The 20801-nt window shown below is 38.5% G+C and overlaps 1 protein-coding gene across 1 annotated transcript in view; it reads left to right on the forward strand.

Annotated features, from left to right (window-relative positions):
* LOC138392022 (multidrug and toxin extrusion protein 2-like) overlaps window positions 1-20801 on the forward strand; it is a 64636-nt gene that overhangs the window by 9701 nt on the left and 34134 nt on the right. Inside the window, exons 7-9 of the mRNA XM_069482263.1 lie at window positions 588-632; window positions 1744-1841; window positions 2728-2825. Of these exons, the coding sequence (XP_069338364.1) occupies window positions 588-632; window positions 1744-1841; window positions 2728-2825 (241 nt within the window). The remainder of the gene's footprint in view (window positions 1-587; window positions 633-1743; window positions 1842-2727; window positions 2826-20801) is intronic.

The following is a 20801-nucleotide window of genomic DNA, read 5'->3' on the forward strand; positions in this document are numbered from 1 at the left end:
TTTCACGGCTGCCGTGGCCATTCTGTGAAGCACCTCCTCAGTTGTGCCCTGTGCTGCCCCCGATCCTGCCTTTTGTTTGTTTATTTGTCATAGTGCTGTTCTTGTAGGGCCCAACATGCATTTTTTGGACTTTCGTCCCCACCATACCGATCTCAGGACTTGTGCCACTCTGATATCCAACAGATTCAATTAAATACAAACATTGATGAGGGGAGGAAGTGTCCTTCCTGAGTCCTGACTCTGTGGTCACTTCTGAGTGCAGATTAATCAGAGTGTTTCCCAGAATCGGCTGGGATTTGGGGAGGTGCTGCCAGCAGGCACCCGGAGAGCTGTCCAGAATGTCAAGGCAGTGGCTTCTGCTCCAGCCAGTTAGAATTTGCCTGTGTCATTTCTTCAGGGAGTAAATCTTTTATCTACTCTGGAAAATTCCAGATGGTGTCCTGGAATGTTTGTGTGGGTCTGGTTCTCTGAATTTGAGGTCACACATCAAAAGACAATGTCTTATTAAAAACCAGAACTGAAGTAAACTGTTGGAATTATATTTTTGTATTAACGAGAGGTGTTTGTTTTTCCATTTAATTGTATAGGCAGCATTTTTGTTCCAGCTACAGACAAGATATTTGCAAAGTCAGGTATAGATTCTTTTTATATTTTTACTCCATAATCTTAGAAATGTATAGTAAATATGCTTAGGGAATGTTCTGTAAAAGTAATTCACAGGTTTTTTTTTCCCTGTAATTCTACCTCAGAGTTCTTTGCCTGGGAGATGTGGGGCCTTGTGGGTGGATTTCGTCTTGTCTGGGAGAGATGCCTGTGTCAGTGTCCTGTTCCTCTTGGTCACCCCCGTTTCTGTCTGCAGCCCCCAACCCGCCCCTTACCTCTTCTAGGGCTGGTGCCACCTTTGCATCTGGCCTGGCTCCCACGTGCGTGTTTAGAGGAGGCCCAGAGTTACTGCAGTCACGTTCCTGGACGTGCACAGGGTCCAGCAAGCACTCAGTCCACCAGAGGCAGAGCGGGCAGCAAAGGAGAAGGCCGAGGGCCACGGGTGGTGGACGGTGGAGAGGGCTGAACTCCACCTGCATGCGTCTCCTCTGAGTTCATGCAAGGCAAGCAGCCGCCTGCCTCAAAAACAGAAGCATTGTCCACTGGAGCTGGAGTGGGCCCCATTCTGTTTTGCTAGTCAACTCTCTGTTTCAGTGCAGGAGGAAAAACAGAAATAGACTCAAAAAAATGTTTCTCTGAGTACTAGCATAGGTGGACAGCATAAACAAAGGAAATAAGTAATGGCACCTAAAACAAAGGGGTGAGCATGTTCCGCACCCTTGCTGCAGAGCAGGCACGGCTGGGTGTCTCGCCCATGAGAACTCCACCCCCTGCAGCCCTGCAGAGAACTTGAGCACCTCGGCCCGTGTCTCCCAGGTGGTCTTCCCTTTGTACCTCCTGCCAGGGCCTGTTCGCCCTCCGGGAGGTGATTCCCTCGCTCTTCTCCCTGCGGCTGCTGTGGGAGCCGTGGCGGCCCCGGGCATTCAGGGGCATTCCCAAACTTCTGCTTGCTGTGGCTGGAAGCTGCGCAGATGAGGAGACACATGTATACATGGTTGTTTCAGCTCCGGGCTGTTCCAGTCTCCTGTAGCTTTGCCATCATTTAAAATTGTTGCCTATTTAACTGTGAGTGTTCATTTGACACCCTAGCTAATGAGCTTTTGCAAACGCTAATTTTAACTATTTGTTCGAGGATTTTAGGGCATCATCATGCCTCAGGTTATTACTGGGATCGCCGCAAATGTCATCAACGTGGGCATGAATGCCCTCTTGCTGTATGCTTTGGACCTCGGCGTGGTGTAAGTCACGAGCCATCTATTCAACAAACACTGTGTTCACTGTGTTCACTCTTAGCCCGTCCTGGGGGTGGCAATGCAGGGAGCAAAGCAGGCAGGTGTAGGCATGCGGGCAGGTAACGGGCAACCGGAGTGGGTGTTCAGGTGCTGTGTGTGCCAGGTAAGAGCCCAGTGCCACAGGGGCCTGCAGGAGGAGCGGCCCCCTTAGGCTGGTGGAGGGGAGAGGTGGCGGGTGGGGTTCGTGGGTGGAGAGAGACGGACGGTGTCTGGGGAGAAGCGACATGTGAGCTGATTACCTGCGTGTCCAAGTGGAGAGAATTGCTGTGGTCTGAGAAGGCTGAAACGGGCCACCCAGGCAAAGGCGGAGCAGTCGCCCGGGGGTCCCCCTGCCCAGTCTGAACTCTGAGAGATTGAGCTGAATTCCGTCTTTATGACGCTTGAGGAGACGAGGGTCCCACAGAGGAAGCATGACAATTTGGACGGCCCTCACTGGAGCGTGTCTCGGGGCCAGCTCCTCACGGGTGGCTAGGACGTGGGCGCCAGCACGTGGTCAGTGTTCCGCTTTTAACTGTGTTCGAGGATTTATTTGATGGATTAGTTAAGGCTGTCAAGACAAGGAATGGTGATAAATCTTTATGAGTCTTTTTGTTTTTCCACTGATGAATAAATAACAATTTGGTTCTTCCACAAAATTCAATGTTGGTAGAAAGAAAAAAAATCTATTGTAAGTGGATTCAGTGTTTAAAATATTAAAGGAAGACAGTCCCAGAGTCCCAGGCTCATCAGTAGCTGTGATTCTTACCCCAGAGCAAAAGCTCGTCAAGGGTGGCCTGTTCATTTTTATTTGGAGGGAATATACTCACGAGTAATGATAACTTTTCTCCTTCAGAGGATCTGCCTGGGCCAACACCACGTCCCAGTTCTTCCTGTGCGCTCTGCTTTTCCTGTACATGCAGTGGACCAAAATCCACGTCAGCACCTGGGGAGGTATGAGCACGTTGAGTTCTTACGTGACGCGATTCATCATTCAGAAAGATGTAATTCTGGTTTCTGTGTTCTTTCTCCCAGGACATTTTTTGTTTTTGTCTTTTGGGAGATCTAAAAATTACAAGAAGTGTGGTCTTAGGCAGCTTGCCCACCGGTGTGAGAGGATGAAAAAAAATGTTTAAGTTATTTAAAATATAAAAATTACAAGTCGGAGTCCACTTGCTCAATGCTTCTTGGGTGTGGCTCCAGGCCAAAAAAAAAAAAAAAAAAATTACGGAGTCAATATGAGATTTTTCTAACTGTCCATGAAAGCAGCTTTTGTTTGTGGAAGACTGTAGCTACTGGGTTTTAAGAATTAATAGCTAATGAATTAAAATGTTAAATACAAAATCCTAGTTGTTCCTCGCAAATCAATGTTTTATTAAAATGAAGTTTGATTAATGTTTTATCAACTCAAGTGAACAGATTCAATGCTCTTTAATAATCAGTACCACTTACAATTTAGCTAAATTTCTTGAAATATTTTAACATGTGTTGCTATGTTTAATAAACTAGATTTGTGTTTTTTTTTCAATTTTTTCCAGCTTTATTGAGGTATAATTAACAATTAAAACTTGTATATGTTTAAGGTATACACTGTGATGTTTTGATATGTGTGTGTTGTGCAGTGATTAGCACTATTAAGCTAATTAACATATCCATCACCTCACATAGTGACCCTTTTTTTGTGTGTGGTGAGAATATTTAAAATCTACTCTCTTAGCAAATTTCAAGTATACAATATGTTATAATTAATTACACTCACCATGTTGTACATTAGGTCTCCAGAATTTATTCATCTCATAACTGAAAGTTTGTACCCTTTGATCAACATCTCTCCATTTCCTCCACCCCCTGACTCCTGGTTAACTGCCCTTCTATTTAACGTTTCTATGAGTTCGACTTTATTTTAGATTCCACCACACATAAGCGAGATTGTGCCATGTTTATGTTTCTGTCTCACTTATTTGACTTAATGTCCTCCAGGTTCTTCCTTGTTGTCATAAATGACAGGATTTCCTTCCTTTTTGTGACTGAATAATATTTCCGTGTCTCTGTGTGTGTACGTATGGGCACATACCACATTTTCTTTATTCATCTGTTGACATACACGTAGGTTGTTTCTGTATCTTGGCTACTATGAATAAGGCTGCAGTGAACATGGAAATGCAGATGTCTCTTTGAGGTAGTGGGTTATTTCCCTTGGACTTATACCCAGAAGTAGGATCTCTGGATCACGGTATCGTAGTTCTATTTTAAATTTTTTGCGAAACCTCCACACTGTTTTGCATACTGGCTGTACCGACTTATATTCCCACCAACAGTGTACAAAGGTTTCCTTTTCTCCATATCCTTGCCAACACTTGTTATCTTTTGTCTTTTTGGCAACAGTTATCCTAACAGGTGCAAGGCGATGGAGATCTCATTGTGGTTTTGATCTGTATTTCCCTAATGATTAGTGATATTCAGTACCTTAATATACCTATTGGCCATTTGTATTCTTTTGAGAAATGTCTGTTTAGGTCTTTTGCCCATTTTTAAATTGGGTTATTTTCTTTTTGCTATTGAGTTGTGTGAGTTCCTCATATATTTTGGCTACTAGCCGCTTATTGGATATATGGTTTACAAATATTTTCTTCCATTCTATAGGTTGCCTTTTCATTTTGTTGATTGTTTCCTTTGCTGTGAAGAAAGTTTAGTGTTACGTGATCCCACTTGTTATTTTTGCTTTTGTTGCCTGTGCTTTTGGTGTCATAGGCAAAAATCATTGCCAAGACCAATGTCATGGAGCTTGTCCCTTGTGTTTTCTTCTGGGAGCTTTTTATGGTTTCAGGTCATGTTTAAGTCTTTAATTCATTTTGAGTTGATTTTTGTGTATGCTATAAGGATCCAATTTCTTTTCTTTCTTTCTTTCTTCTTCTTCTTCTTTTTTTTTTAACACACGGATGTCTTCCCAACACCATTTATTGAATAGACTATTCTTTCCCAATTGTGTATTCTTGGAGCCTTAGTCGAAAATTGGTTGTTCATTATGTGTGTGGGTTTATTTCTGGGCTCTCTATTCTGTTCCATTGGTCTATATGTCTTTTTATGCTAGTACCATACTGTTTCAATTATGACAGCTTTGTAATATAATTTGAAATCAGGAAGTGTGATGCCGCTAGCTTTGTTCTTATTTTTCAAGATTGCTTTGGCCATTTAGGGTCTTTTTTGGTTCCATACTAATTTTAGGATTTTTTTCCTATTTCTGTGAAAAATGCCATTGGAATTTTGATAGGCATTGCATTGACTCTGTAAATCACTTTGGGTAGTATAGACATTTTGACAATATTGAGTCTTCTGATCATGAACGAGGGATATCTTTGTATTTATTTGCATCTTCAATTTCTTTCATTAATGCTTTATAGTTTTCAGGTGTAAAGATCTTTCTTGTCCTTGGTTACATTTGTTCCTAAGTATTTTATTCTTTTTGATCCTATTATAAAATTGTTTTCTTAATTTTTTCGGATAGTTTGTTGTTGTTGTATATAGAAACTTAAATGATTTTTGTATGTTAATTTTGTATCCTGAAACTTTACTGAATTTATTTACTAGTTCTAATAGTTTTCTGGTGGAGTCTTTAGGGTTTTCTCTATATGAGATCATGTCATCTGCAAACAGAAAATTTTACTTCTTCCTTCCTGGTTTGGATGCCTTTTATTTCTTTTTCTTGCCTAATTGCTCTGTCTAGGACTTATGGTTTATGTTAAAAAGAAGGGATGATAGTAAGCATCCTTTTCTTGTTCCTGATCTTAGAGGAAAAGCTTTCACCTTTTCACCATTGAGTATGATGTTAGCTGTAGGCTTGTCATATGTGGCCTTTATTGTGTTGAGGTACATTCCTTCTATACCTGATTTGTTGAGAGCTTTTATCATGAAAGGATGTTGAATTTTAAAATCTTTTCTGGATCTGTTGAGATGAACATATGATTTTTATCCTTCATTCTGTTGATGTGGCATGTCACATTTATTGATTTGTGTATGTTGAAGCATCTTTGCATCCAAGGATAAATCCCGCTTGGTCATAGAGTATTATCCTTTTAATGTGCTGTTGAATTCAGTTTGCTAGTATTTTTTGAGGAGTTTTGTATCTATGTTCATCAGGGATATTGGCCTGTAATTTTTGGTTTTTTAGTAGGGTGCTTCTCTGGCTTTGGTATCGAGGCAATTCTAGACGTGTTAAATAGAGTTTGGAACTGTTCCCTCCTTTTCAATTGTATGGACGAATTTGAGAGGGATTTATATTAACTCTTCTTTAAATGTTTGTAGAATGTACCAGTAAAAGCCCTCAGGTCCTAGGCTTTTCTTCGGTGGGAGATTTTTTTTTTTTTTTTTTTGAGTCAGGGTCTTGTTCTGTTGCCCAGGCTGGAGTATAGTAGTAGCACGATCATAATTTGCTGCATAGCTCACCTGATTCAAGCATCCTCCTGCCTCCACCTCCTGAGTAGCTGGGACTATAGGCATGTGCCATCATGCCTGGCTAATTTTTATTTTTTGTAGAGACAGGGTCTCACTATGTCACCCAGGCTGATCTGGAACTCCTGACCTCAAGTGATCCTCCTGCCTTGACCTCCCAAAATGCTAGGATTACAGGCGTGAGCCACTGTGCCCAGCCAGTGGGAGATTTTTGATTACTAATTCAATTTCCTTACACATTGTTGGTCTGTTCAGATTTTCTGTTTCTTCATGATTCAATCTTAGTAGGTTGTATGTTTCTAGGAATTTATCCATTTCTCTAAGTTATACAACTTGTCAGCAAATAATTGTTCAGAGAAGTCTCTGATAATGCTTTGTATTTCTGTGGTATCAGTTGTAATGTTTCTTCTTTTATTTCTGATTTTAGTTATTTGAGTCTTTTTTTCTTAGCCTTGCTAAAGGTTTGTCAATTTTGTTTCTCATTTCAAAAAACCAACTCTTAGTTTCATTGATCTTTTCTATTGTTTTTCTGTCTCCATTTCATTTGTTTATGCTCTAATCTTTGTTGTTTCCTTCCTTCTGCTAACTTTGGGCTTAGTTTGTTCTTTTTCTAGTTCCTTGAGGTGTAAAGTTTACATTGTTTATTTGGAATCTTTCTTCATGTAGACATTTATTGCTATAAACTTCCTTCTTGGAACTGTTTTCATAGTATCCTGTATGTTTTGGTATGTTGTGTTTCCTTTTTAATTTGTCTCATGATATTTTTTGATTTCCCTTTTGATTTCTTTCTTGACCCCCATTGGTTGTTCAGGAAAGTATTATTTCTACAAATTTGTGATTTTTCTACTTTTCCTCCTGTTACGGATTTTTAGTTTGTTACCACTGTAGTCAGAAAAGATACTTAATATAATTTCAGTCTTCTTAAATTTGTTAAGACTTGTTTTATGGCCCAGCATATGATGTTTCCTGGAGAATGTTTTCTGTGCGCTTGAGAAGAATGTATATTCTGCTGCTGTTGAGTGGAATGTTCTGTGTATATCTGTATATCTGTGTGTATCTGGATCCATATATATTTATAATTGTTATATTCTCTTGATGAATTGACCCCTTTATCTTCATATAATGACCTTCTTTGTCACTTTTCACAGGTCTTTACTTAAAGTCTGTTTTGTCTGATATAAAGATAGTTACCCCTGCTCTCTTTGTTTCCATCTGCATGGAATAATTTTTTCATCCTTTCACTTTCAGTCTATGTGTCCTTAAGGGTGAGTCTTCTGTAGGCAATATATGGCCACTATGTATCTATATGTATACTTTGGTCTATATATATACACACACGTTTACCTTTAAAGTAATTGTTGATAGGTAAGGACTTACTATTGCCCCCCCCACTGCCCACCCTTTTTTTTTTTTTTTTTTACTGTTTTGTAGGTCCTTTGTCTCTTTCTTCTTCTCTTGCTGTCTTTTGTGATTTGATGATTTTCTGTAGTGCTGTGTTTTGATTCCTTTCTATCTTTTGTTTACCTACTATAGGTTTTTGTTGTTTCTATGAGGCTTGCATAAAACATCTTATAGTTAAAACAGCCTATTTTAAACTGATAACTTCTATCACATGCAAAAACTATACACTTTTACTGTCCTCCCATTTTGCCTTTTATGTCACAATTTATATCTTTTATACCATAATATCCATTAACAAATTATTGTATCTGTCGTTATTTTAAATATTTTTGTCTTTTAACCTTTGTACTAAAGTTTTAAGTGATTTACACACCACCATTACAATATTAAGAGTATTCACATATAACTTACCTTTTCCAGTGAGTTTTATGCTTTCACATGTTTTCATGTTACTAATGATTACCACCCTTTTGTTGCAACTTGAAGAACTTCCTTTAGCATTTCTTGTAAGACAGGTCTAGTGGTGATGAACTTCCTCAGATTATATTTGTCTGGAAAAGTCTTTATCTTTTCCTCATTTTTGAAGGACAGCTTTTCTGGGTAAAGTATTCTTGCTTGACAGTTTTTTCTTTTTGTTTTTTTTTTTCATTTAGCACTTTGAATATATAATCCCACTCTTTTCTGGCCTGCAAGGTTTCTGCTGAGAAATGCACTGATAAGCCTTATCAGGATTTCTTTGTATGTGATGATCCTCTTTTATCTTGCTGCTTTCAAAAGTCTCCTTTTTCTTTGATTCTTTTTTTTTTTTTTTTTTTTTTTTGAGACAGAGTCTCACTGTGTCGCCCTGGCTAGAGTGCCGTGGCGTCAGCCTAGCTCACAGCAACCTCAAACTCCTGGGCTCAAGCGATCTTCCTGCCTCAGCCTCCCGAGTAGCTGGCACTACAGGCATGTGCCACCATGGCCAGCTAAATTTTTCAGTATGTTTTTAGTTGTCCAGCTAATTTCTTTCTATTTTTTTTTTTTTTTTTTTTAGTAGAGACGGGGTCTCACTCTTGCTCAGACTGGTCTTGAACTCCTGAGCTCAAACGATTCTCCCACCTCGGCCTCCCACAGTGGTAGTATTACAAGTGTGAGCCACCACACCCGGCCTTTTTCTTTGATTCTTGACAGTTCGATTATAATGTGTCTTGGTGAAGTCTTTTTTGAGTTGAACCTGATTGGAAACCTCTAAGCTTAATGAACCTGCTTGTTAAAACTCCCCAGATTTGAGAAGTTTTCAGCCATTATTTCTTTATATAAGTCTTTTCCCCCATTCTCTCTGTCGTCTTCTTTAATTCCCATAATGTGAATGTTAGTTCTCTTGATGGTGTCCCATATTCCTGTAGACTTATTTCTTTAATCTTCATTCTTTTTTTTCCTCCTCTGACTGAATATTTTCAAATGGCCTGTCTCTAAGTTTACAGCTTGATCACATCTGCTGTTGATATTCTCTATTGAATTTTTAATTTGATTTATTGTGCTGTGTAGTTAAGCTTCAGAATTTGTCTATTTTTTATGATTTATATCTGTTTATTGGACTTACTTTTGTTGTTGTTGTTTTTTATTTGTTTGTTTTGTTTTAAGAGACAAGGTCTCATATTCCCCCAGGCTGGCTTTGAACTCAAGGCATCTGCCGCTGTGCCCAGCTTGAACTTCTAATTTTATTTATGTGTTATTTTTCTGATTTCATTAAGTTGTCTATTTGTGTTCTCTTGTAGCTTACTGAGCTTCCCTAAAGGATTTATTCTGAAGCCAGATGCAGTGGCGCATGCCTTTGGTTCCACCTATTTGGGAGGCTGAGATGGGAGAATCACTTAAGCCCTGGAGTTCGAGCTCAGCCTGGGCAACATAATGAGACCCTGTCTTAAATACATACATACATACATGCATACAGTTAGTTTGAATTCTTTGTCAGACACTTTCTCCATTTCTTTGGGGTTGGTTACTAGAATACTATTTTGTTCCTTTGGTGGTGTCAAGTTTCCTTGCTTTTTGTAATGTTCCTTGGAGTCTGGAGTTGCTGTCTTCTCATTCAATGAAGCAATCATTTCCCCCAGTCTTTGTTCACTGGCTTCAGGAGGGAAATGCCTTCACCCATCAGCCTCACTAGGGATTCTGAGGCTCTCTCTGACATTTTCTATGGATGTGCCCACTTCATACTTCTTGTTCCCTCCTGGGGGAAGTTCTTAAAGTTGTAGGCCTGCAATCACAGGCCTGGTGCTGAGAGTCTCCTATTTGTTTTCCATAGGGTAATGCCCTGAAATGCTCAAGTTTGTGTGTCTTCTCCAAATCCCACAGAGTCAAGCTGCTTTGTGTGTGAGATGCTTGCACTTGTAGTCTATGAGGACATACTTAGAGAGCTGACCTGGGGGTGCCGGGTGGGGTGTGAGAATGTTTGGAGTGTTCATGGGCCATTTGGGTCCACAGGCAAAGCATCCCAAGCAGCCAATGGATGGCCTTCCTGATGAAGTCCATGGAGTGATTAGCAGGTTCCGCAGCCTCACTTCCCTTCCCTCAGCCTCTCCCAACTATTTAGCCATGCTGATCACCTCAGTTTTCTGAATGGGATAAAAAAGAATCGTGCCTCGTAGCCAGTGTGACACACGGTTGTGGGAGCCAGGTGCTCACTATGCTGTCACTTTGTTCTGTGGGAGAAATCACCAGCTGAGGGTCTCTCTTGGCACTAAGCTGTGCTACCTTGGGGGGAGGGGTGATATAGGTATAGTGAAACTGTTTTTCGTATTCTCTTTAGTGGATCTTTTCTTGGATTTTTTTTGCCTCAATGGTGTGCTGGAAATTCTCTGCTGAACTCTCCCACAAAGGCACTCTCTTCAGTGGATAGTTGTCAAAATTGATGCTTCTGTGGGGATGATGGTAGAAAGCTCCTCTCTGCCATCTTGCTGGCATCAGTTTCCTTTTTTTTTAATTGTGGTAAAGTACATAAAACATAAAAGTTACCATTTTATCCATTTTTAAGTGCACAATTCAGTGGATTTAAGTGTATTCACAATGCGTATATCTATTTCCAAAACTTTTTCATCAACTTTAACAGAAACTCTTTACCCATTAAGCAATAACTCTTCATTTTCTCACCCTCCAACCCCCTGGAAACCTCTAATTTACTTTCTGTCTCTTTATGTTGGCCTTGTACCCTGAAACTTTGCTGAATTCATTTATTAGCTCTGGTGGCTTTCTTGTGGATCTTTGGGAATTTCTATATATAGAAATTATCTTCTGTATATCTACATATATAGAAAATAATTTTACTTCTTTATTACCAATTTTGATGCCTTTTATTTCTTTTTGTGTATTTGCTCTAGCTAGAACTTCCACTACAATGTTGAATACCTATAGCAAAAGCAGTGAACATCCTTGTCTTGTTTCTGATCAGGGGTAAAGCTTTCAGTCTTTCATCATTGAGTGTGATGTTACCTATGGGTTTTTCATACAAGCCCTTTATCAGGCTAAGGAAATTTCCTCTATTGCTAGTTTGTTGAATGTTTTATTCTTCCAGGGGTGTTGAATTTTGTTAAATGCATTTTTTTTCTGCATCAATTGACGTTATAATTTTTTTTCACTTCATTCTGTTAATGTGGTTTATTATATTAATTGATTTTCTTATGCCATACATTGTTTGATTTTTCTGGGATAAATCCCACTTGGTCATGGTGTATAAGCCTTTTAATAAGCTGCTGGATGCAGTTTGACAGAGCTTTTTTGAGGATTTTTACATCTATAATAATAGATGGATTTGCCTATTCTGGACATTTCACATAAGTCCTTAGTGGTCCTTAGTGACTGTTTATTCACTTAGAATAATGTTTATCCATGTTGTAATGTGTATCAGTACTTCATTTCTTTTAATGGCTAAATAATATTCCATTGTATAATCATACCACATTTTATTTATCCCAGCAACAACAGTTCATGGATATCTGGGTTGTTTTTACTTTTTGGCTATTATAAATACTGCTGCTGTGAACATTCACGTACAAGTTTTTGTGTGCATGTGTTTTTTGATTCTTTTGGGTAGATAGCTAGAAGTGGGTTTGCTGGGTCATATGGTAATTCCGTGATTAACCATCTAAAGAACTACCAGATTATAATATTTTCCAAACTGGCTAAACCATTTTACATTCTCACCACATCTTCAGGAAACTTTCTGTTTTTTAAAGAAAATTCTAGCTATCCTAGTGGGCGGGTAGAGGTATGTCATTGTGGCTTTGATTTGCATTTCCCCGATGGCTAATGACATTGAGCATCTTTTCATGTGTTTTTGGCTTGCTTGGCTTTTGCATTTGTTTAGCTCTTTTACATCTCCTTGGCTTCCTAATAGGCTTTAAGGACATTTTCTTTAATGCCATTCCATCAGATGCTTTGTACCCCTAAGCAATCCTTTGATCATCCCCCTCACCTTTATTAGATTGTAATCTGTGGTCTTTCAGTATCCTGCCTGTCTAGCTGAACACAAATTTTTTTTTATTTAAAAATTTTCTTTTTCAGAGACAGGGTCTCACTCTGTCTCCCAGGCTAGAGTACAGTGGCGCAATCATAGGTCGCTGCAGTTTGAACTCCTGGGCTCTAGCGAGGCAATCTTCCTGCCTCAGTCTCCTGAGTAGCCAGGACTACAGGCCCGTGCCACCACACCTGGCTATTCAAAAAAATTTTTTAGAGTCAGGGTCTCACTATATTGCCCAAGCTGGTCTCAAACTCCTGGCCTCAAGGGATCCTCCCAAAGTGCTGGGATTATAGGTGTGAGCCACCACGCCCAGCTCTGGGACACAAATTTGAATGGCATCTGGTTTGATTCTGCATGTGGTGTCTTTGGCCCCATGGATACGGCATTAAAATCACAAATTACTGAACATTTAGAAGTCATAGAAAAGTACGGAGAATAACATAACACCTATAATTTCAATGCCAGATGTAATAGATGTTGACATTTTATTTTCTGTCATTTTTCTGAAAGAAATTAAACATTCCAGATAGATTTGTATTAGTTAGGATTACATTCTGCTGTGAATATCAGAAAACTCAAATGACAATTTCTTAAAGACAATTGGAATTTATTTTTCTCTTACCTGCAAGAAATCCAAAGGTAGTTGTCTAGAGTTTGTATGTCTTTCCACATTTCAGGGTCCTAGGCAGGGCTGTCACTGCTGCTTGAGCTCAGATGTGCCTGGCTGGAGGGAGAGCCCACAGTCCGGCCTGTGCCTCCCTTGTCATGCCCTGAGTCCTAGCACAGGGCTGCAGCGTCTTTTTCTTAGCACGAAGGTACCTCTGCTGGCCAAGCTATGCCACGTGGTTGTAGCCACATGTAAGGAGCACCGTATAGGTTACTAGAAGTCCTGGTTCCAGGTTCATTTTATTTTGTTTCTTCACCACCATACCCAGTTTCCATTCCCAAGGTCATTTCACGGGTCAAGATGGCTCCAGCATTGCTACCATATTCCAGTTAACAGGGAGGAGGGCAGAATAGGACACCCATATGCTCTCTTTAAGAACATTTCCCAAATGTGCTTACACCAATTCTGATTTTATCCCTTTGGGTAACGCTTAGCCACGTAGCCATACCAAACCGCAAGAAATGTCCAAGTAGTCTCTAAAATATGAGGGGTTTATTTCTGTGAATAATAGGGAAGTAGATTTCAGTAGACAAATAATGATCTCTTCCATTATTGGGAACTGTGGAGCACTCAGGAAATGTTAACTGCTGTGGCTCTTAGAGTTGTCATACTTTTTATCTCATTTATCTTTCCAGATGTCATACGTGCTCCTGCTTGACAAATGGAAGTAATACTTCCCAATTACGTGTTATACAGATGTTCTTCAACTTACACTGGGGTTATGTCCTGATAAACCAATGTAAGCTGAAAATGCGTTTAATACACCTGGCCTACTAAACGTCATAGTTTAGCCTAGCCTCCCTCAAATGTGCACAGAACACTAACCTTAGTCTACATTTGTGCAAATCATCTAACACAAAGCCTACTTTATAATATAATAAAATGTTGAACGTCTCACATAAGAGTATTGTACTTCATATTGCCAGCCCAAGGAAAGATCAAAATTCAAAATGTGAAGTATGGTTTCTACTTAATGTGTATCAATTTTGCACCTCATAATTTGAAAAATTATAAGTCAAACCATGGTAAGTGTCTATACTCTGAAATAGTGGAATGCTAATTTTAACCCACCTGGGTTCCAGTATAGTTGTATAAATATACTGTACAAATACATTTGTACAAATGATACACTCAAGATCAGAATTTGCCTGCAACAAGAAAAATTTTGTACAAACATTTCAAAGCAAAGTTAATCTATTAAAAATTGTCAACGGAAAGGAAGCCAAACTCTGTAAAATAATTTTAAAGAGATTTATTCTGAGCTAAATTTGAGGACCATGACCCGGAGCCATGCAGAAGAAACCTTGAGCAAGTGGACTCGCTTTGGCTGGGTTACAGTTTGGTTTTCTACATTTCAGGGAGACAGGGGTGACAGGGAAAGTCATAAAGCGATACGTGGGAGTCATACATTGGTTTGGCCCGAAAAGGTGGGCCATCTTGAAGTGGGGGCCTCACAGGTTTTAGGTGGGTTTAAAGATTCTTGGACTTGTATTTGGCTAAAGACATGAATCTTTCGTTTAAAGGCTTGGAATGTTTTAAGATAAGGAGGTCTGTTTATCAGAGATGAGCCATGGGACTTATATTTGTTGTATAAATTGAGGACCTGCAGGTCTGTCTTACATACTCTTGGGCCTGTTAATGGGTTACACAGGATGTCTCCGAGAAGGGAGGGGGCATGATGAGGCCTGTCTGACCTCCCTCCTCACGGTAGGCAATTTAGTTTCAGGATATCGCCTCGGTGAAGGGCCAGTCCATTCAGTCAGCCAGTGTTGGGGGGAGACTTAAGTTCACAAAGGGATGAAAATGAGCTTAGGTCACTAAACCTTGACTTTTTCTTATAATCAGCCTCCTTTCCTTTGTTTTCAGTTCTAAAAGCAGAAATGGGCAGGTAAAAGCTTCGAGAATTTCTCGGCTTCACTCTGTTCAGCCTCCACATCTGAACTTAATATTTGTTCATTTCCTCTTGTCAGATCACAATTCTTATCATTTCAGATTTTTAATGTTTCAAAGTGAAAATGAGGAAAACTACCTTTTTTTAACAGCTTTATTGAGGTGTAATTTATATATAAAATTTCACTCATATAAAATTGTCAACGGAAAAGAAGCCAAACTCTGTAAAATAAAGAGGTTTAGTTTGAGCCAAATTTGAGACCCATGACCTGGAGCCACGCCCAGGAACCTCTGAGCAAGTGGACTCACTGTGGTCGAGTTGCAGTTTGGTTTTATGGATTACCTGTGAAGTCATAAGTCAATGCCTGGAAGGCATACATTGATTTGGTTCTAAAAGGTGGGGCATCTCATGGCTCAAGTGTTACAGGTTATAGATGGGTTTAAAGACTCTTTGATTTGGAATTGGTTAAAGACATGAGGCTTTGAGTAAAGGCTTGAAATGGTTTAAGTTAAAACAAGGATGTCTGTTAATCAGAGACATTTGCTGTGTAAGTTGAGGATCTGCAGCTTTGTCTTGCATAGCCCCAGGCCTGTTAATGAATTACAAAGGGTATCTACAAAGGTGACATGATGAGGCATGTCTGACCTCCCATCTCATGGCCAGCAACTCAGTTTTAGGGTATCCCCTTGGCCAAGGGGGGTCCATTCAGTCAGCTGGTGGGGGGAGGGACTTATGATTTTATTTTAGTTCACAAAATATAGCATTTGATGATTTTTCACAAATTTACAGAATTGTATGACCATTACCACAATCCAGTTTTTGACTATTTCTATCACCCAAAAAAGATTCCTGATGACATTATAGCCACTCTGGGCTCCAGGCAACCACTAATCTGTTCTCAGTCTCTACATACAGTCATGTGTCATTTAATGACAGGAATGTGTTCTGAAAAATGAAAAATGCATCCTTGGGCAATTTCACCGTTATGCAAACATCATGAAGTGCGCGTACACAAACCTAGATGGTATAGCCTACTGCACACCTAGGCTATGTGGTATAGCCTATTGCTCCTAGGCTACAAGCCTGTACAGGATGTTACTGTATTGAATATTGTAGGCAGTTGTAACACAGTGGTAGGTACTTGTGTGTCTAAACATAGAAGAGGTGCAGTGTAATGTACTGTACATAATTGTGCTATACTTTTATAGACTAGCAGTGCAGTAGATTTGTGTACATTAGCATCACCACAAACTAGGCAATAGGAATTTTTTTAGCTCCATTGTCATTTTATGGGACCACTGTTGTATATGCAATCTGTCATTGACGTTATGTGATGCATGACTGTATTAGCATTTTTTGGACTGTGAACTAAAATAAAATTTTAAGGCTCACCCCCTTCCCCCTACTGGCTGACTGAATGGACCCCTTCGTGGCCAAAGGAATATCTTAAAACTAAATCACCTGCCAGGGGGAGGGAGGTCAGACAGGCCTCTTCATCCTACAGGTCCTCAATTTACACAACAAATGTATGTCCGGTGGCTTATCTCTGATTAAGAGTTTCTTATCTTAAACATTCTTCCTAGCCTTATCTGTCCTGTTATTGTTAACTATAATTTTAGTTCTAGATTTTTAAAAATTCTAATAAAATATTATTTTGTCATATTTAGACTTATCAACGTGCTTTAGATGTTTATTTCTTCACTGTTGCTTCTTGAGTCTTGTTTCTTCCTTCTGGACTTTTTATTCCTGCTGAAATACGTCTTTTGCAGCAAAGGTCTATAAAGAATAAATTCTCAGTCTTAAAATGTTTTTTAAAATGTCTTTATCTTATTCTCATTCTTGGATATTGCTGGGTATAAAAAATCTCAGTTGAGAATAATCTTGCATGACTAACTACACTACTCCTTTCTTGTTTTTTGGTGGTAAGTCTGCCATAAACCTGATTGTGTTTGCTTTGTAGACAATTAGGTATTTTCTCTCATAGTTTTAAAGATTTTCTCTTTCCCCTTTGTGTAATGTATGACAATATGTCTGCATGAGGATTTCTTACAAAAAATATCATATAAGCATTTGGAAAGATTTCTTTTTTTATTTTTTCATTTATTTTAAATTTCAGAATATTATGATTAACATTTTAGTTACATATATTGCCTTTGTACCACCCAAGCCAGAGCTACAAGCGTACCCATCCCCAGACAGTGTGGAAAGCTTTCTTAATCTGAGGGCCTCTGTTCCATTCAGGAAAAATGTTAGCCTTTTCTTTTATAATTTTTCATTTATGCTTATTATTTCTCAGCCCACTAATTATGTTTTTTATTTCAAAGTATTATGGGAATACAAATGTTTTGGTTACATGGATTGCTTTTATAATGCTTGAGTCAGGGTTAAGAGTGTACCCGTCACCCAGATAGTGTTAATTGTACCCACTGGATACAGTTAACCCATTCCCTCTGCCCCCGACTCCCTTCTGCTTGATTTCCTTTTAGATTTACTTCCCTCTATGCACATGTGTGCTCATCAGTTAGTTCCAGTTTAACAGTGAGTACATGTGGTGTTTGTTTTTCCATTCTTTAGATACTTCACTTAGGATAATGGTCTCCAGGTCTATCCAAATTGTTGCAAAAGGCATTAATTCATCCTTGTTATTGGCTGAGTAGTGCTCCATGGTATACATATACCACATTTTGTTAATCCACCTATGAATTGATGGGTATTCGGGTTGATTCCACATCTTTGCAATTGTGAATTTTGCTGCAATAAACATTCGAGTGCAGGTGTCTTTTTGATAAAATGATTTCTTTTCCTTTGGGTAAATACCCAGTAGTGTGATTGCTGGATTGAATGGTAGGTCTACTTTTAGTTCTTTGAGGAATCTCCATACTGTTTTCCATAAAGGTTGTACTAATTTGCAGTCCCACCAACAGTGAATAAGCGTTCCTTTCTCTCTGCATCCATGCCAATATCTCTTGTTTTTGGACTTTTTAATAAAAACCATTCTGACTGAGGTAAGGTGATATCTCATTGTGGTTTTGATTTGTATTTCCTTGATGATTAGTGAGATTGAGCATTTTTTCACTTATTTATTGGCCATTTTTCTATATTTTGAGAAGCTTCTGTTCATGTCTTTTGCCCAATTTTTAATGGGGTTGTTTGATTTTTTTTCTTGCTGATTTGCTTGAGTTCTTTATAGATTTTGGTTATCAGTCCTTTATTGGATGTATAGCTTGCAAATATTTTCTCCCATTTTGTAGGTTGTCTGTTTGCTGTGTTGATTATTTTCTTGGCTGTGCAAAAGCTTTTTAGTTTAATGAAGTCCCATTTATTTATTTTTGTTGTTGCTGTGATTGCCATTGGAGTCGTCTTCATAAATTCTTTGCCTAGGCCGATATCTAAAAGACTTTTTCCATCATTTTCTTCTAGAATTCTTATTATTTCATGCCTTACATTTAAGGCCTTTATCCATCTTGAATTAATTTTTGTGAGTGGTAAGAGATATGGATCTTGTTTCAATCTTCTGCATCTGGCTATCCAATTTTCCCAGCACCATTTATTGAATAGGGATTCTTTTTTCCAGTGTATATCATTGTTTGCTTTGTCAACGATCAATTGGCTGTAAGTGGGTGGTTTTATATCTGGGTTCTCTGTTCTGTTCCATTGGTCTGTGTCTCTATTTTTGTGCCAATTGCATGCTATTTTGGCTATTATAGCCTTATAGTATAGTTTGAAGTCTGATAATGTGATGCCTCCCGATTTGTTCCTTTTGCTTAAGATTGCTTTGGCTATTTGGCTCTTTTCTGATTCCACATGAAGTGTAGAATTGTATTTTCTAGATCTGTGAAATATGATCTTGCTATTTTGATGGGGATTTCACTGAATCTGTAGATCACTTTGGGTAGCATAGAAATTTTAACAATGTTGATTCTACCAGTCCATGAGCATGATATGTTTTTCCACTGTTTGTATCATCTGTGATTTCTTTCCTCAGTGTTTCGTAGTTCTCTCTGTAGAGAGCTTTCACTTCCTTAGTTAAGTATATTCCCAGATATTTTATTTCCTTTCTAACAATTGTGAATGGTATTGAGTCTTTGATTTGACTCTCAGCTTGATTGTTATTGGTGTATAGGAATGCTACTGATTTGTGTACATTAATTTTGTAACCTGAGACTTTGCCGAATTTAATTATCAATTCCAGGAGTCTTTTGGTAGAATCTTTGGGGTTTTCTAGATATAAGGTCATATCATATACAGAATGATTTTTTGACCTCCTTTTTCCTGATTCAGGTACACTTAATTTCTTTCTCTTGCCTGATCGCTCTGGCTAGGACTTCCAGCAGTATGTTGAATAGAAATGGTATCAGTGGGCATCCTTGTTTTGTTCCAGTTCTTAGTGGCAATGCTTTCAACTCTTCCTCATTCAGTGTGATGCTAGCTGTGGGTTTATCATATATGGCTTTTATAATTTTGAGATATGTTCCTTCAATGCCTAGTTTGCTGAGGGTTTTTATCATGAAAGGGTGCTGAATTTTGTCAAATGCATTTTCTGCATCTACTGAGATGATCATATGATCTTTGTTTTTGTTTATGTTTATGTGGTAAATCACATTTATTCATTTACACTTGTTGAACCATCCTTGCATCCCTGGGTTGAAGCCCGCCCGGTTAGTCATGGTGGATTATTTTTTTGATATGGTGTTGAATTTGGTTTGCCAGTATTTTATTGAGGATTTTGCATCTATATTCATAGAAGATATTGGTCTGTAGTTTTCTTTTTTTGTTGTGTTCTTTCCTGGCTTTGGCATCAAAGGGATTCTGGCTTTGTAGAAATGAGTTGGGGAGGAATCCCTCTTTGATATTATGGGAGAATTTCTGCAGAATTGGTACCAACTCTTCTTCGTAAGTCTGGTAAAATTTGTCTGTGAATCCATCCGGGCCGGGGCATTTTTGGTTGGAAGATTTTTTTTATTGCTGCTGTAATCTTTTTGCTCATTATTGGTCTGTTCAGGAGTTCTATTTCTTCCTGATTGAGTCTTGGGAGGTTGTGTGTTTCCAGATATTTGTCCATTTTCTCTACATTTTTAGTTTATAAGCATAGAAATTTTCATAGTATTCACAGATGATATTTTGTATTTCTGTAGTATCGATTGTAATATCTCCTTTTTCATTTCTGATTGAGCTTATTTGAGTCCTTTCTCTTCTATTCCTGGTTAATCTAGCAAAAGGGCTATCAATTTTGTTTATCTTTTTTAAAATCAAGTTTTTTTAATCAACTTTTTGTTTCATTGATCTTCTGTATAATTTTCTTGTTTTTGATATCATTGAATTCTGCTCTGACCTTAGTTATTTCCTTTGGGTTTGATTTGCTCTTCCTTTTCTAGTTCCTTGAGATGTGTCATTAGATTGTTAATTTGTGATCTTTCTGTCTTTTTGATGCAGGCATTGAAGGCTATGAATTTTCTCTTTAGGACTGCTTTTGCTGTATCCCATAGATTTTAATAGCTTATGTCCCCTTTGTCATTCAGTTCAGGGAATCTTTTAATTCTCATCTTAACTTCATCATTGATTCAATAATCACTCAACAGCAGGTTATTTAATTTCCATGACTTTGTGTAGAATTGAGTTTTTCTCTTGGAGTTAATTTCTAGTTTTATTTCTCTGTGGTCTGAGAAGATACATGATATGATTTCTATTTGTTTTGATTTGTTGAGCCATGTTCTGTGGCCTAAGATATGATCATCTTTGAGACTGTTGAATGTGCTTATGGGAAGAATATGTATTTAGTAGTTTTTGGTAAAATGTTCTGTAAACGTCTGTTAGGCCCATTTGTTCCAGAGTCCCGTTTAAGTCTAGTGTTTATTTATTTATTTTCTTCTTGGATGATCTGTCCCATTCTGTTAGTGGGGTGAAGGCCCCAGCAATTACAATGTTTCTATTTATCTCTTTGGTTAGATCTAGTAGGGTTTGCTTTATGAATCTGGGTGCTCCTGTGTTAGGTGCATAAATATTTAGGATTGCTGTATCTTCCTG

Source organism: Eulemur rufifrons, chromosome 9, assembly GCF_041146395.1.
Source record: "Eulemur rufifrons isolate Redbay chromosome 9, OSU_ERuf_1, whole genome shotgun sequence".
In the NCBI taxonomy this organism is placed as follows: Eukaryota; Metazoa; Chordata; class Mammalia; order Primates; family Lemuridae; genus Eulemur; species Eulemur rufifrons.